Genomic DNA, 15,882 nt, shown 5'->3' with positions numbered 1-15,882 from the left:
TTTTGTTAGTATTTTTTTGTATATTTCCACATAGAAAGAAACTGTTTTGTGTTTGTGATAATTACAAGCATTTATTTCATGAATGTCTGTGTGCGTGAAAAGTCATGGAATGAGCTTATTATAAGACTAGAAGGCCCGTGCATTTTAGTTCCAGTATCGCTCACTCTGAAAATCATCAGATGTGAGATAAATCGACATTACACGATTATAAATATAATCGTGAATAGTATATATAATAATAAATATAGATGATTTTAAAATCGCCAGCATTTAAAGAGCTATCAGCAATCGTATAAACAATATTGTTTATACGATTGTTAATAGCTCTTTAAATGCTGGCGATTTTAAAATCGTCTACCTTCAAAGTCGCTACTAAACAATTAAACCATCATATCGTGACGCTCTACTCACTGATTAGTTGTAAGGCATGAGAAAACCCAGCTCTTGCCAGAGTAGAGTGTCCTTGTGTCTACCAACTATCACAGTAAAGCAGACCCAGCTCTTGCCAGAGTAGAGTGTCCTTGTGTCTACCAACTATCACAGTAAAGCAGACCCAGCTCTTGCCAGAGTAGAGTGTCCTTGTGTCTACCAACTATCACAGTAAAGCAGACCCAGCTCTTGCCAGAGTAGAGTGTCCTTGTGTCTACCAACTATCACAGTAAAGCAGAAAAAACCTTTGCCAATTATTCACCCTTTAGATAGTTCTTTTCTTTCACCGTCTTTTGAAAGCACAAACGATTCTGTGTGGTTTTCAGAAAAAATGACGATAGTGCAAGTGTCACACGTTGACTCTCCTCAGTGCTTCTACATACAAGTACCACAGAGAGTGAGCCTGCTCAAGAAAATACAACATAGAATAAATGACCATTGTCTGTCTTCATCACCCATAACTGATATGCTTGGAGGTAGGTCTATCAACTCCCCCTCTAACTGATATGCTTTGAGGTTGGGTACTAGTGTACTTTAGGGTGACATAGAGTACTATGTGTAGTATTTAATTACTTAGAGAATACATTTCAGTTTTTGCGCTATCAGAAAAGCCAATTTCAGCATCTCATGAGTTGGAGTAGCCCATTTTGTAACATATTTCATTGATTCTATTAACACCTACCGTATATACACTACTATATACACTACTATATACACTACTATATACACTACTATATACACTACTACATATACTACTACATATACTACTACATACACTACTATATACACTACTATATACACTACTATATACACTACTATATACACTACTATATACACTACTATATACACTACTATATACACTACTATATACACTACTATATACACTACTATATATACTACTATATACACTACTATATACACTACTATATACACTACTGTAATCATTACAGATATTCTAAACATGCTATATTTGCGATGACTATCACGGTCAGATAATTGGCTGGCTGTTTGTGGTGTAGACTCGCAAGTGAGTTGAATGCTGTCTTTTTCATTCGTAGTCAAGTTTCTGTTTGTGAGAGTGTCTGGCTCGTGGAGGAGGGCAGAGGTGTTGAAGGTACTGGATAGGTCGGTGGAGGTGTTCTGTTCCGACTATGGTGACACAGTTGAGGTCAAAGCCAGCGACACTCGACCCGCTTTAGGTAATGAACATAGTTGTTCCCATAAATGGTCACTAGGACCACTGCAGCTCTAGAATTAGACCATCAAGAGAGGAAAGAAGCTGCAAGTAATTTGAAAGGAATAATTTCAATAATAATTATTAATAATTATCATTTGCAAATATTTGTGTAATTGTATGTACTATATCCTTTGCATATATTGAGTAATAATGAATAATATTGAATAATGATCTTTCGAATGATAATTTCAATAAAACTGCAAATACAGTCAAACATGGATAACTCGCCCTCGGATAGCTCGAACACATAGTTAATTCGAATGGTTTCTTTGGTCCATTCCCACGTAATGATAAATTGCTATAGATAACTCGAACTTAACACTGTTAACTCAAACTGTTAATTCAAAAAGCGTGAGTGATATACAATGTACCGTAAAACCTCGTAAAACTTCTAATTGAACTGCCTCGGAGTGTTGCTCTTAACGAATCCCAGGTAAAGTGAGGTAATCGTTGCATAAACTTCAAGAAAAATCGGCAAAATTGATCGTGGGTAAAACGCTCAAAAGAAAAAGATGTCTTTTCTTTTGAGCATTTCAACAACGATCAAGTTTTGCCAATATCAATCTAAAAAACGTCCTGGCAATAACATCACCTCAAACAACAAACCAATCTCAAGTGATAGAAAAATCTCTATACTTTTTCATAAAAACGTTTTAAACTTTACATTAGAAGCATTTAATTTGAAACAAGCCATTTGTGCTTTTGATTTATATTATAGTTTGCATATGTACATGTATCTACTAATAAATAAGTAAATACATGGACTTGTGACAGTGCTCTGATAACTTGAACGCTCTAATAATTCGAACACTTTCGCTCAGTCCCGTGAAGTTTGAGTTATCCATGTTTGACTGTACTTGGAATTTAAGACAATGTTGTCGTCCTTTAGACCTAGTCAGGAAGCTAACATAAAAATAGAAACAGAGATGGAAATAAAAAAGCTGTGAAAATCGTCATACTCACATATTGTTTTCTTCCAGTTTTGTTTTAGTATGAGGTAAAAATAGCTGATTTGTGTTTCCAAAAAAATTTAAAGGCGTACATATGACAGAATATTGGAAGAAATATCATCGGAATAGGATTCATGACAAGATTTCGTTGATTTCTAGCTTTACTCATAAACTTCTTCTCCACACCCCTTTCACAATTGCCATGGCGATTACTCTATCAATAACCTGTGTACGAATACAATGTGACATTTTTTCTGTATGATGAATGTGCTTGGAATAAAGCAAGTATTTGGTTGTTGTAGCTTAACAACAATATTTAAGCAGTATTTAAAATTATCTCCAAATGACGCATTGTTACGCATACGCTTATTCACTGTCAAATGGAAACTAGCTGACTCGGCAATCATGCACCGTCATGCATTCCAATTAAAGCAAAAATTTGCTGTATTTTTCCAAACTCTTCGCCAATCTTCGTACCCCTACAAATAGAATTTTGAAAGCACCTGTAGTCCACCTTGATGTTGTCAGCTGTGGATATAGTCGACCATGTATACAGTTGACCATGCATTTGGTCAACTGTATACCAATGTATACAACCATAGATTTTGTCAACTGTAGATATTGTCGACCATGTATACAGTTGACCATGCATTTGGTCAACTGTATACCAATGTATACAACCATAGATTTTGTCAACTGTGGATTTAGTTGGCTGTAGGCTTGATCGACTGCGGATACAGATGACCATGAATATAATCAATCATAGACATAATCGGCCATGGAGACAGTTGACTACGGATATAGTCGACCAAGCATTATAGGCGATCATGGTTATGTCAAATATTTTGGACAATCAGTTGGTTTGATTTATTGGTGACATTGTTATTACTGATGGACAACATTTCTGCGAATATCCACTTTGGAATTATCAATTGTCCATAAAACCATTAGCTAAAGGCATAGATTTCTCCAGCCAGATGCTAAACATCGGTTCTATCAAAATCCGAATTGGAAATTTATCCCACTAGTCACATTCTGATGCTCAGTATGCTATTCCTATCTGTAAACCCGTTACTTTATTCCTGCGTGATCAGAACTTTAAAATCATCCTCGCTAAAATTCATATGAGCCTTATCGTCCTATGTTGTGTCCTTCCCGCTGCTTATCCCAGCATTTGCTAACGCATACATGTTTCTGTCGCACAGGCTCGTTACTATCGCTGCCTCGGCAAGCGGTAAAGTGCTATTTGCAAGGAATCCAACCATCTGATGGCAGTGACTGTTTCACTACAGCTTGCTCTGAGCAGATGAAGGAAACGCTGAACCACACATCTGCAGTCACCCTTGTGGTTAGTCTTTTTAGATGAATGAACTAGGAATCCTTAGAATTGGCAATCAATCAGTTGAATTACCATCATGGTTACCATGGTTACCATCGCTATCATGGTTACCATCGCTATCATGGTTACCATCGCTATCATGGTTACCATCGCTATCATGGTTACCATCGCTATCATGGTTACATTGTTTAATAGGCATTTTATCTGCTGTTGAATTACCATTGCTATCATGGTTATATTGTTTAATAGGCATTATATCTGCTGTTGAATTAAATGCTTGTTGTGTTGACTCTAGAATGACAACACTTTAAGAATCATGAAATTGAGGTAACCTTTGAGATTATCGAAAAAGTAGGCATGCACCTGCCCTCATTGCTATCACCTGCTAGGTCTTGTACCCATAATATAACTTAGACTATGTTCCATACCCATAATATAATTTAGGCTATGTCCCATACTCATAATATAATTTAGGCTATGTCCCGTACCCATAGTGTAATTTAGGCAATGTCCCGTACCCATAGTGTAATTTAGGCAATGTCCCGTACCCATAGTGTAATTTAGGCAATGTAACATAATAATGTAATGGCTACCTCTTCATGCTGGACTTGAGTGGCTTGTAGTTAAGCAACCAGTAGCATGTGGTTGTCCTTTAGCTATTACATTTCACCGATTTATTTTTGTTATTCTATGACGATTTCTACTTGACACATTTTAACTAATTAATAAACAGTTTTCAAGAGGAACCTGCCTCGTCAAGCATTGGTTTGTATTTTATTGGCTCCATGAAAAGATTTATTGTTCCATAATAATTGAACACATCCTTCATTTTATTAGGATTCTCTTTCTAGTTGCTTTGTCATTAAAAATGTGGCTCAGATGATTAAAAAAAGGTTTTGTTTGATAATAAATGAATGGCTAAAAGGTCAATCTCAGGCTAAGGTGTCGATATACACACGAGCCCCACTCAGTAGCCCTTGGTCAATCTCAGGCTAAGGTGTCGATATACACGAGCCCCACTCAGTAGCCGTTGATCAATCTCAGGCTAAGGTGTCGATATACACGAGCCCCACTCAGTAGCCCTTGGTCAATCTCAGGCTAAGGTGTCGATATACACACGAGCCCCAATCAGTAGCCGTTGGTCAATCTCAGGCTAAGGTGTTGGTATGTACAAGCCCCAATCAGTAGCCGTTGGTCAATCTCAGGCTAAGGTGTTGGTATGCACAAGCCCCACTCAGTAGCCGTTGGTCAATCTCAGGCTAAGGTGTTGGTATGCACACGAGCCCCACTCAGTAGCCGTTGGTCAATCTCAGGCTAAGGTGTTGGTATGCGCACGAGCCCCACTCAGTAGCCCTTAGTCAATCTCAGGCTAAAGTGTTGGTATGCACACGAGCCCCACTCAGTAGCCGTTGGTCAATCTCAGGCTAAGGTGTTGGTATGCACACCAGCCCCACTCAGTAGCCGTTGGTCAATCTCAGGCTAAGGTGTTGGTATGCACACGAGCCCCACTCTGTAGCCCTTAGTCAATCTCAGGCTAAGGTATATTTAGATACTGGTGATCGATCATTTCCTCTCATTGCACAGAAACTGGACACCCCTCTTATAGAAACAGATGCCCAGCCAGCCGACCTTCTGCTTAGGGACCAGACTACAACCTCTCTCCTCTCCATGAGGGATTTTCTCATCTTCACAGAGCATGCTGTCTGGGATAGCCCGTGTTCCCCTTACATGCCCCCTGAAAAGGAGCTAAATCAGGCCTACCTCACACCGATGCCTATGAAGCAAGGCGATACGGTCAGGCTTTATGTCACACATGTGCAGAGTCCTCATGAGATTTACGCCCAGGTGGTACGTAGCATTTTATCTTATGTATTTGTTATCAGCCTCTCATCATACTGGAAACTGTTTCCATTGCGCGCATGATGTAGATTTGGAGTTGTGCGCACGTTGAGTTACTGTGTGATGAGCGTTTCATTTTGACATTCCAGTGTTTCGAGTGAATGCGGACATTTTAATAAAAAATATATGGCATTGTATGTCAGGGGCCATAACAGAGCACTCGAAACCGCTCAACTCGAAACAGGAATAACTGAAGTGTGGAAAAGGTTGAAAATGGAATAATTTGCGTGGCATTTTCTTGCTCATTATTCACAAGTGCCGTTTCCAACCTTCGCAAGCATGAAACACTGGACAAGTATTTGCTCATTCCGACGGAATTAATGCATACCAAAAAGTTTTTGCCGATGTACACTCAGTATTTCTGTTGTGAAAGCTGCGAGTTTCTGTCAAATAGGTTTAATCTAAAGTTCCTTTCAAATCAACGAAAGGTTCTACACAAGAATCAATACAATTGAAGAACCAAAGCCATGATTAATATTTTTTGGTTCAGTGAAACTGGCTGCAAAAGAAAACCGCTTTCTTTTTCGCAGTTTGACCGAAACTCAGACCCCATTTTGTAATATAAAAATATAGTTATCAGAAACATCTGAGCCACACTGTTGAAAAAGGTTTCACTAGCGGAAACACATTTAGGTCGCTGTTTATAATTTTTCTTTTCATTCGTCCTACGCCGAAAATAAAAAAATGGTAATCTGCAATATTGCTGTAATTTCTGCCTAAAAAGGAAACTAACTGGCCCGGTTTCTTGTGGCAAAAGGATATGCCGATGGTTCTATATCTAATTATTTTACACAGTTCTGTTGTTCTATAGACGCTTCATCATAAACAAGAGAAAGCAACTTCTTCAGAAGCGTTTTTCAACATTATTATGTATACTATTGCAAACTTCAAATTAATTAGAATTTCTTTTCTCAAGATTGGATTGTGAATCGTCTCCCTTATCCACAAATATTGAACAAATTGCTGCAATTATCTTGTTTGCTTCCAGGTTGACAGGCAATATGATGAATCACAGCTTGGCAAGGTATGTGCATTATAATGTTTGATGTGGTAGAGTGATGTTAGTAGACCCACCCTATTTCTGTCAGTCCTTGTTCATCAACTATCATAGAGTTTTGTAAACAAAAACCTTCTTGCAGGACTTCCCATAACCTATTCTGAACAAGTATGAAAGTATGAGGAAGGATAGACTGAGTGTTTATCTTGCAGCGGGTGTTACCTAGTCTACCTAGTATTACCTAGTGTTACCTACTCTCTACTTTTTAGACTGTGGAAGCGGAGCTACAAAAACTAGACTCCATAATGAATTCTATGGAAGAAAGATACTCAGTAACAAGTTCTCACTTTCTTTACAAAGTGTTCATACCAAAACCAGGTCAGCCACCCCTCCTCTGATCTCTATCGTCTTTTACTTTTTAATAGTTTTATATTAGTCAGCAAGCTGATCACTGTTTACTGTTTCATTGCTACAATTGTGGTGAAGTCTTGTCTTCAGGTATGCATCGCTTTAGGGTTGAAGTTCGCTCTATGCAGTGTCCACCATTACTCATCACCTTACTATTTCATATTGCTGTTATACTCGTGTTATAGGTAATAATTACTATATTTGCAGAGAGCTTAGCATGTTGGTCTGGTGGTAGGAATAATTATATTTTATCAAACACAGAGCAGCCCTTATATATCAATGGTGGTATAACAGGAAGTATTTATAAATAGACATTATGGAGTAGTAAACAATGAATCATTTGCATAGGGAAGGTATGCTGACAAGATAAATAAACAGCACATAAAATGATTCATTGTTATTGACATAGACCTATTAACTATAGTATAGTTAATAGGTCTACGGTTATTGACGACACTACAATTGCTATTTTAAAGGTCAGCAAATTTCTTGCTTTTAATTTTTCAATATTTTGTTTTTAAATTAGCCTAAATATCAGAAAAACGGACTTTTCTATTTTAGCTGCGCAAAAGCATGAAAATAGCAAAACTATTTAATTTGTACATTATAAACGCTAGTACCATAAATTGCATGGGTAGCAGTGAAGGTCTGCAACATTTTAACATATCAAGATACAGATAAGTGGGCCAAGAAAGGTATATGAAAATTTAAAATCTCTGAAATTCTTTGTTGCACCTCACATTCAACTTTTAGGTTTTGGTGAACAATAGATTGTAAATGAAACCACATGTACTTGGTACGGCTTCTAGTTAGCCTCAGGGTTTATGGAGCGCTTCAGCATGCTATGTAAACAATGTTTGTTTCAATTGAGTTGCAACTTATTATAACAATAGCTAAATGCCCGGCGTTTTGTCGGAGAATAAAAAAGCTTTTGCTCAAAAAATTAATTTTTATTTAACATATACAACATTTAACATTCTAACTTTTATGCTTCATATCATGAGAAAAGTTTTTTTTTGTGCAGTTCAAATAAATTTAGAGCAAAAATAAGACCACTGTGAAGGTTTTTGAATGTGAAATATTAAGCAAGCAATGGCTAGAGTCTCTTCAACCTTTAGGAATAGTTGCTAGTAGAACCGGAAATTGAAGGGGTGTAAATTGAAACCACACATTTGAAATTTTAAAAAAACTATGTAATAAATATAAGAATTTTAAAAAACTTTCAAAAGAAAAAACTAACGGAAAAGGCAGTATTAATTAAAAATCAAAAGTACATGCTTAGCTTGTAACCTGCAATTGCGGCTAGAAGTAAAAGTGGTGGTACAACTCCGATATGCGGAACCGATGCAATGCTGAGAAAATGATGTCAAACTAATAGATTTTCCCACGACCAAACACGAGCGAAGCGATTGGTTGGGAGATTTATGATAAATGCACATGTGCACACAACTCTCGAAAATTATTCATTAACGGCCGTCGCAAACCCTTGTACCAAAATCTCATCAACAAATTTAACCATTTTTGTGTGGAGTCGTTTAAATATAATAACGATACAAAACACATATATAAACCTTTTTAAATATGTTACCAAGTCTTTGAAAGGATACCACAAGACTCTAAAACTAACCCATCTGATCGGATTATACATAAATAGTAGAGATGCCCCGATTCTAATTTCACCAGCCAATTCAGATACCGATCCGATACACCAATTCTTGAAAAATAATTCGATTTAGATCTTTTGTGTTGCATAGGTAATTGTTAATTTTATTATGCAAATATAATGCAAATAAATTATAAATATTGATGTATTTGTTTGTATTCATGGAAAAAAGATATACATGTATATATAGTCACATGCTGACATACCTTGCATCTAGTAGCAAAACAGTCCATGTTTCTTATAAACTGCTATTAATAATGGTAATTACTGTTAGTGGTACAGCTTTCTCTGTGATAATGAAGTCTTGCTTCTACTGCTGAACGAACTTCTGCGCTGGTACAAGTTTAGAGCAAATAAATGTTTCTCTTAATTACCGTTAGTAATTCAATTATCTCAGTCAGACGTCTTTATCTTCCATCACCATCGATGTAGCCAAGCGTACTGAAGAAAGACTCACTTGCCACAGATTATGGAGGACAGGCTGAATACCGATAGGCCACTGAGGTTATTTTATGCGATGCAAACTATACTTCATATCATCAGGATCAAGGGAGATAGATAACCCTTATGCATCGACTGCTCAAATTACTTTCGTAATGCTAGTACATAGAAATATTACACCACGTTCTTGTTTCCCATCATTGTGCTTGGCTGCAATAAATCATATCGCTGTAATTGGGAAATACCCACTCAGTGATTACGTCCTGACTAAAGCCAAAAGATTCCTCAGTTGTGCTGATGTTTATTAGGCTATAGACATGAAATAGATTATGTGACAGGCCCGGAATTCATTAGGTAAAAGTAAGAAACTTGCAGCTGATGATTTTTTCTGATTTATTCAGATGATTTTTATTAGTGTAGCAGGCTAAAATACGGGTTTCTGCTAAATAGTTTATCTGTAAAAAGTATCTGAAGTTTCCGATTTTTTTAAGAAAAGATCGGCCGATACCGATTCAGACACTCAACACCAATATCAGCACCGATACCGATTCCGATATTAAAATCGGGGCAACTCTAATAAATAGACAGATTGATCCGGTCTTAAATCAACATAAAAATTTACGAGCCTACTGTTATTAAAATTAATACCGGCATATGAAACGCCGATGACGCCGTGCGACAAAGAGTAGAAATATTAAGTCACCAGCATTTTACGAAAAAAACGCGGACATTTCACCAGTCTATAGCATTGTTTAATTGCCGAAGGTTTGTGTAATTAACGTTGACTGTTTGAGGAGTAGACCGATTTACAGGTACGAAAATGTGGTACAAAGTTTATCAGCCTATGTTTTTTGTCCAATTACCGAAGGTTTTTTAAATTATCTAGAACATTAACCAGATTTCTTTGCATTTTATCTAAAAGCTAGGGCCGAGCTACAATGCCCCTTTGTGACAATAATGTTTCTTTATTTCACTCCAGTTTGCAGAAAACTTCCAGACGCGTGAATGCTAATGCTTGCTTTCTGTTACATATTGTTGTCAAAACCATTCTACATTCACAACACAACCAACTTTCAAACTGTATATTACACGGCAGCTTACCGTTTTACTTTTAATATTGCATTTCAGAGATATAATAAACAAATTTCTTTATTGCTGTTGTTAGTTATATTACGTACAGTGGGTTAGGTCTACAGCTTGAATGAATATTTATTTTGTTGTTGTAAAACATAGGTTTGAGATAGTAGTAGATTAGGTCTGATTTTTATACAACCTTTTGTTTTGCATAATTGACCGTTTAAATTTCATTTCAAAACAACTTTACAACTACCATGAACATACAACCTCTCAGAACACCACGTCGTCGCATTGGCTGTCCACGTGTCTCCCAATTATTAAGGAGGAGGAGAAATAGAAGGTGCTCACAGCAACCATCAACATCAAATGCTAATGTTCAACAACACGCTACTCAAAATAATGACAACTCATCTGATTAAGAGAATTCTTTAGTAGATGTTGTAGGCGAAGCCTGCAACATCTGCTAAAGAATTCTACTTTTGTAGAATTCTGACCTTTTGTAACTACTTTTTCAACAACCAGCAGTATGCTTTCTTTTTTCCATTATTACTTTGGTCGTGGGCTGTATGACAGGGCAATTTCTAGCAGATAATGATAGATAAGATATTTAATAAAGAAAAGCTCAGTTTACTGGGTAGAACGATCTGCCTTCTACCCAGCATATAATATATATACTAGGTACATGTATACCCAGTATATACCGTAAAACCTCTAATTGAACGCCAACTCTATTTGAACGTCACTTCTATTTGACCGCCACTTTATCATTCTTTGATCTTTACGAACGCATAATATTAATTGATCAGTTAGAAAAGTGTTCACAAAATCATATTAATAATTAATCATTCACATCAATAACACTTAATTTTTTCGTAGTCCATTTGCAAAGCCTTTAATGTGGTCTTGATAGTTCGAAGTATTGTACATGTATATGAAAAACGGTTTACACGTACGATGGTAGATAAACGACTAGTTTTTGGCCACAGGTTACGTTTAGCACAAGCAAAACCTTGAATTTGGGCTAAGTGTGACGCGTGAAGGTTTTTTTCTGCCAAAAAAATTGTTTGAACGCTAATTGCTATATATTCCCATTTAGTTAATTAGTTTTCAATTATGTCGATTGCGGTTTTTCTTCTAGTAGTCATGGTTGACTCATCCTTTGTCCTACTTTTAACACCTGCACGATTTTGCTGTATACTTTGACTTGTCACGTCGAGCTTGTATAGCTAACATGACTTTGATCGCAACACACATTTAAAGGTTGACTTGCAACAAATTCACATTACAGTTATTTGATATGAAAAGATTCACCATGTCTTACTCTGTTGTGTTGTAGGTGCAAAATATGTGGAAATGTGATTACAAACTCTTAAAAGCTCAAAAACGAACAGAAAATCGTAGCCACACGAGACCGCCGTAGTTTGGATTCTCTTTCTAAAACGGCTCAAATGTGACATAGTTGTGAGAGATGGTTTCTGTTTACACTTTCATGCAACCTTATTCGTTGAAATATTTCACAAATATACTTCACGCATCCAATAAAACCATGTCTATTGTTCTTACGCGTCTGTTTTATCGTCATCGTAATGCTGTCACTTTTGGCAGTGATATCCTATAACTTCGGTGGATACGAAAAGCCAAACGCACTGAATGACCGAACAAACCGAATATTTCGGGAGTTGCCCTCTCGTGTAACTATTTAAGGATAAGGATGCGTAACTCAAACTTCTATAAATAAAGAGCTCAATGATATCTGTAGAAACATTTTGGAGGCTGTTGTTTATTTTCGCGCCAGTGAAGCACTCTGCGAATAAAAATATTACATATTCAATTGAAGTATTTTTGCTGTCACTATAGTCCAATCAGTACTTGCCCTACTTTTGACAGATGAAAGGGAAATGTCTAGTAGAAGCAAAAGGTTTTATTTGTTCAGTAGTATCGTTAAACATTGGTGAACTAGTAGCTAAATAACTAGCCAAAATGGTTTCTTTATTCAATTGGAAATGAATATATTTATTTCTATATATAGTAATATTTATTAAAATTATATAAAACATGCAATCAATATTATGTATAGATAATAATTGATTTATACATAATAGTTGAGGGAGGGCAACTCCTAAAAGATATTCGGTCTGTTCAGTCATTCAGTGCGTTCGGCTTTTCGTATCTACCGCTATAACTTACCGTAAAAATTCGTTTAATTTTTTAGTCTTAGCTCGAAGGAGTACATATCTTTGTCTGATAATCATGACGAGCCTGTTGGTCACTTGTGATAATCGAAAAGTGCTACAAAAATTATTTGCGAAGTATTGGGTCACATGATCAGATTACGACTTGCCGATTAGTCCAAACCGAAACAAAACTGTAAAGTAGCGAGCGTCTAATGTATATTTGATACGGGGTCTTCGGTAAAACCCGAAGTGTTTGTCATAAACTAGTGCTACGATAAGTTTTATATTGAGCTTTGTATTGGCCTTTCAATTCACGTGATCAAAAAGAACAACCAAAATTTTTAAGTATGTCATCGAAATAAAGAGATTCCAATCTGCGGCATTTTCGTGATGGCTGCGATTAACTGTTCGTTTTTGAGCTTTTAATAGCTTGTAATCACCTTTTCACATATTTCGCACTTACAACACAGCAGAGTAAGAGGTGGTGAGCCTTTTGATACCAAATAACTTTAATGTGAATTTTGTTGGAAGTAAATCTTTAAAGGTTGACTTGCAATAAAATTTGCATTACAGTTATTTAGTATCAAAAGATTCACCATGTCTTACTCTGTTGTGTTGTAGGTGCCAAATGTGTGAAAATGTGATTACAAGCTCTTAAAAGCTCAAAAACGAAAAGCCGCCGAAGATTGGAATCTCTTTATTTCGATGACGTAGTCATGAAATTTGGTTATTGTCTTGTCACGTGATGTTCTCACGTGAATTGAAAGGCCAAGAAAAAGCTCAATATAAAACTTATCATAGCACTAGTTTATGACAACACTTCAGGTTTTACTGAAGACCCCATATCAAATATACATTAGATGCTCGCTACTTTACAGTTTTGTTTCTGTTTGGTCTAATCGGCAAGCCGTAATCTGATCATGTGACCCAATACTTCCTGCCAAATAGCGCGAACAATTTCTGTAGCATTTTTCGACTATCACAGGTGACCAAGAGGCTCGTCATGTTTATCAGAGGATGATATGCACTCCTTCGAGTTGTGGTTAAAAAATTAAACAAATTTTCACATTAGGTTTTGAGATATCTGTGCTCAAAGTGACAGCATTACAATGATGGTGAAATCAACGCATAAGGACAATAGAAATGGTTTTATTGAATGCGTGAAGTATATTTGTAAAAATATTTCAACGAATGAAGTTGTATGAAAGTGTAAACAGAAGCCATTGTGTTCAAATACGTCCCATTCGAGTCAATTTGTAAGATGATTCCACTCTACGGCGTTTTTGTGATGGCTGCGATTAACTGTTCGTTTTTGAGCTTTTAAGAGCTTGTAATCACATTTCCACCTATTTTGCACTTACAACACAGCAGCGTAAGGCATGGTGAACCTTTTGATACCAAATACTGTAATGTGAATTTTGTTGCAAATAAACCTTAAAAGAAATTACCAAGGAGGCTTCTCCACTTGTAAACATAACGCTAATATCGAATAGTTCAGCAGAGCAGAAGAAGAGAATTGATGAGAGGATAGATGATGGAGATATTTTTGTTTTAAAAATGTTAATTTTTGTTTCTGCATCTAATATAAGTATGGTACGTTTATGTCAATTGTTCATGAATATATATTTGTAGCATTTGATTGATTTTCATTATATAACTTATAAATTTGCAGGTTTATTGCATATTATTTAATAGCATCGTTACGGTTACCTTAACAAGACTTACAATGGATCGACGCTCATAACTCTTCCTCTATTGCACATAAAAAGCTAGTTTTGCTGCAAACTCTAGCAAACATATCAATGAGTGCAATCAGCTTTTATGCAACATTGTTAAATATAGTTATAAAATAAAAATATTTCTTCAAATTTAGAATGAAATAAATATTGAAAGCTTCAACAAATTGCAAAGCTATGCACAGGCTATAATATCATCGCAGATTAATTGCAAGCAATAGATAACAATTGGTAGAGATATTTCTCGGTTTCCGAATGCATATTTTATTTAGAGATCTTTGACAAGTTGGAGGTAAGTTAGCAGATTTATTGCATTCAAAAGGTTTACTATCGGTCCACCAGAAAAAGAGGGCAAAATATAGGCGACATTCGCTTCGCCCGTAAAAGGGCTAAAATTGTGTTCCCAAAAATACACCGCCCGCCTCTATTTGAACGCCACCTCAAATTGACAGCCACTAAAGAGGAAGGGTTGAAAATAGAGCGCCATGGCATTCAATTAGAGGTTTTACGGTATATATATATAGTACATGTATATATATATATATAGTATATATGTATGTATATATATAATATACATACATATATATATATAGTATATATACATATACTATATGTATATGAAGACCTCGTTGGAAGAACGATCAATGTCATAATGCTCAACCATGGGATATAGCCATTTTAAAGTTTAAAAACTAGGACATTGATCGGTTTTGCAAAGAGTTAGTTTATTTTAAGTAGGGATATCCCTAGACCTGAATCATTTTTGCTGAAAGTTTGTCACAGAGACTAAACTTTGTGGCCAGAACTATCTAATGGAAAATAAACCTAGTATTTTGAGAAAATGTGACATTGATCGTTCTTCCGTTGAGGTCTTCATACTATATGTATATATAGTATATATACATATAGTATATACATTACTATATGTATATACATATAGTATATATACATATACTATATGTATATATAGTATATATATAGTATATATATACATGAGTTGGTCATATATATTAAGCTATTATTACATTACCTCCCCCGATTACCTCCCATACAATTATCTCTCTCTCTCTTCATCCTATGATCATCGCTCTGCATTTTATTAATGCATTGGCTACAATCAGTTTTTGATGTGTCGCAGGCGATGCTGTAGCTGCCAGCTATGAAGGTATCTGGTATAGAGCACAGATAATCGCTTTGTTGCCCGGTCATGTCAAGGTCAGATACGTCGACTATGGCAACATTGAAATAGTGCCCGCCGAACAGATTCGTGTGCTCTTCAAGGAATTTAAAGAGTTGCCTGCTCAAGCTTTTCGTCTATCGTTACACGGAGTCGCACCACTCTCTGAGGAGAAGTGGAGCAAAAAGGTAGCGAATATGGTCGTTATTAGCCACACCCTTTCTGTCACCTGACGCTCGTCTATATGCAGCCTAAGATAGCCTCCAGTGTTTATGTTTGCTATCAATAGTTGATTTTACAGCTTATTCCTTCTCAGATAGAGTAGCATGCTCTTGTACTGTACTCTTACTGTACA

General features: G+C 36.2%; 1 protein-coding gene across 3 annotated transcripts in view; it reads left to right on the top strand.

Moving 5' to 3' along the window:
* Nucleotides 1-15,882, top strand: part of LOC137403784 (uncharacterized) — a 47,417-nt gene that overhangs the window by 18,160 nt on the left and 13,375 nt on the right. For all 3 annotated transcript variants that reach the window (XM_068089826.1, XM_068089823.1, XM_068089822.1), the window contains exons 12-18: nt 756-905; nt 1,488-1,628; nt 3,822-3,964; nt 5,540-5,803; nt 6,843-6,878; nt 7,121-7,229; nt 15,489-15,715. In XM_068089826.1, the coding sequence (XP_067945927.1) occupies nt 756-905; nt 1,488-1,628; nt 3,822-3,964; nt 5,540-5,803; nt 6,843-6,878; nt 7,121-7,229; nt 15,489-15,715 (1,070 nt within the window). The remainder of the gene's footprint in view (nt 1-755; nt 906-1,487; nt 1,629-3,821; nt 3,965-5,539; nt 5,804-6,842; nt 6,879-7,120; nt 7,230-15,488; nt 15,716-15,882) is intronic.

This window comes from Watersipora subatra, chromosome 9 (genome assembly GCF_963576615.1).
Source record: "Watersipora subatra chromosome 9, tzWatSuba1.1, whole genome shotgun sequence".
In the NCBI taxonomy this organism is placed as follows: domain Eukaryota; kingdom Metazoa; phylum Bryozoa; class Gymnolaemata; order Cheilostomatida; family Watersiporidae; genus Watersipora; species Watersipora subatra.
This window is presented reverse-complemented; position numbering and strand designations above follow the sequence as displayed.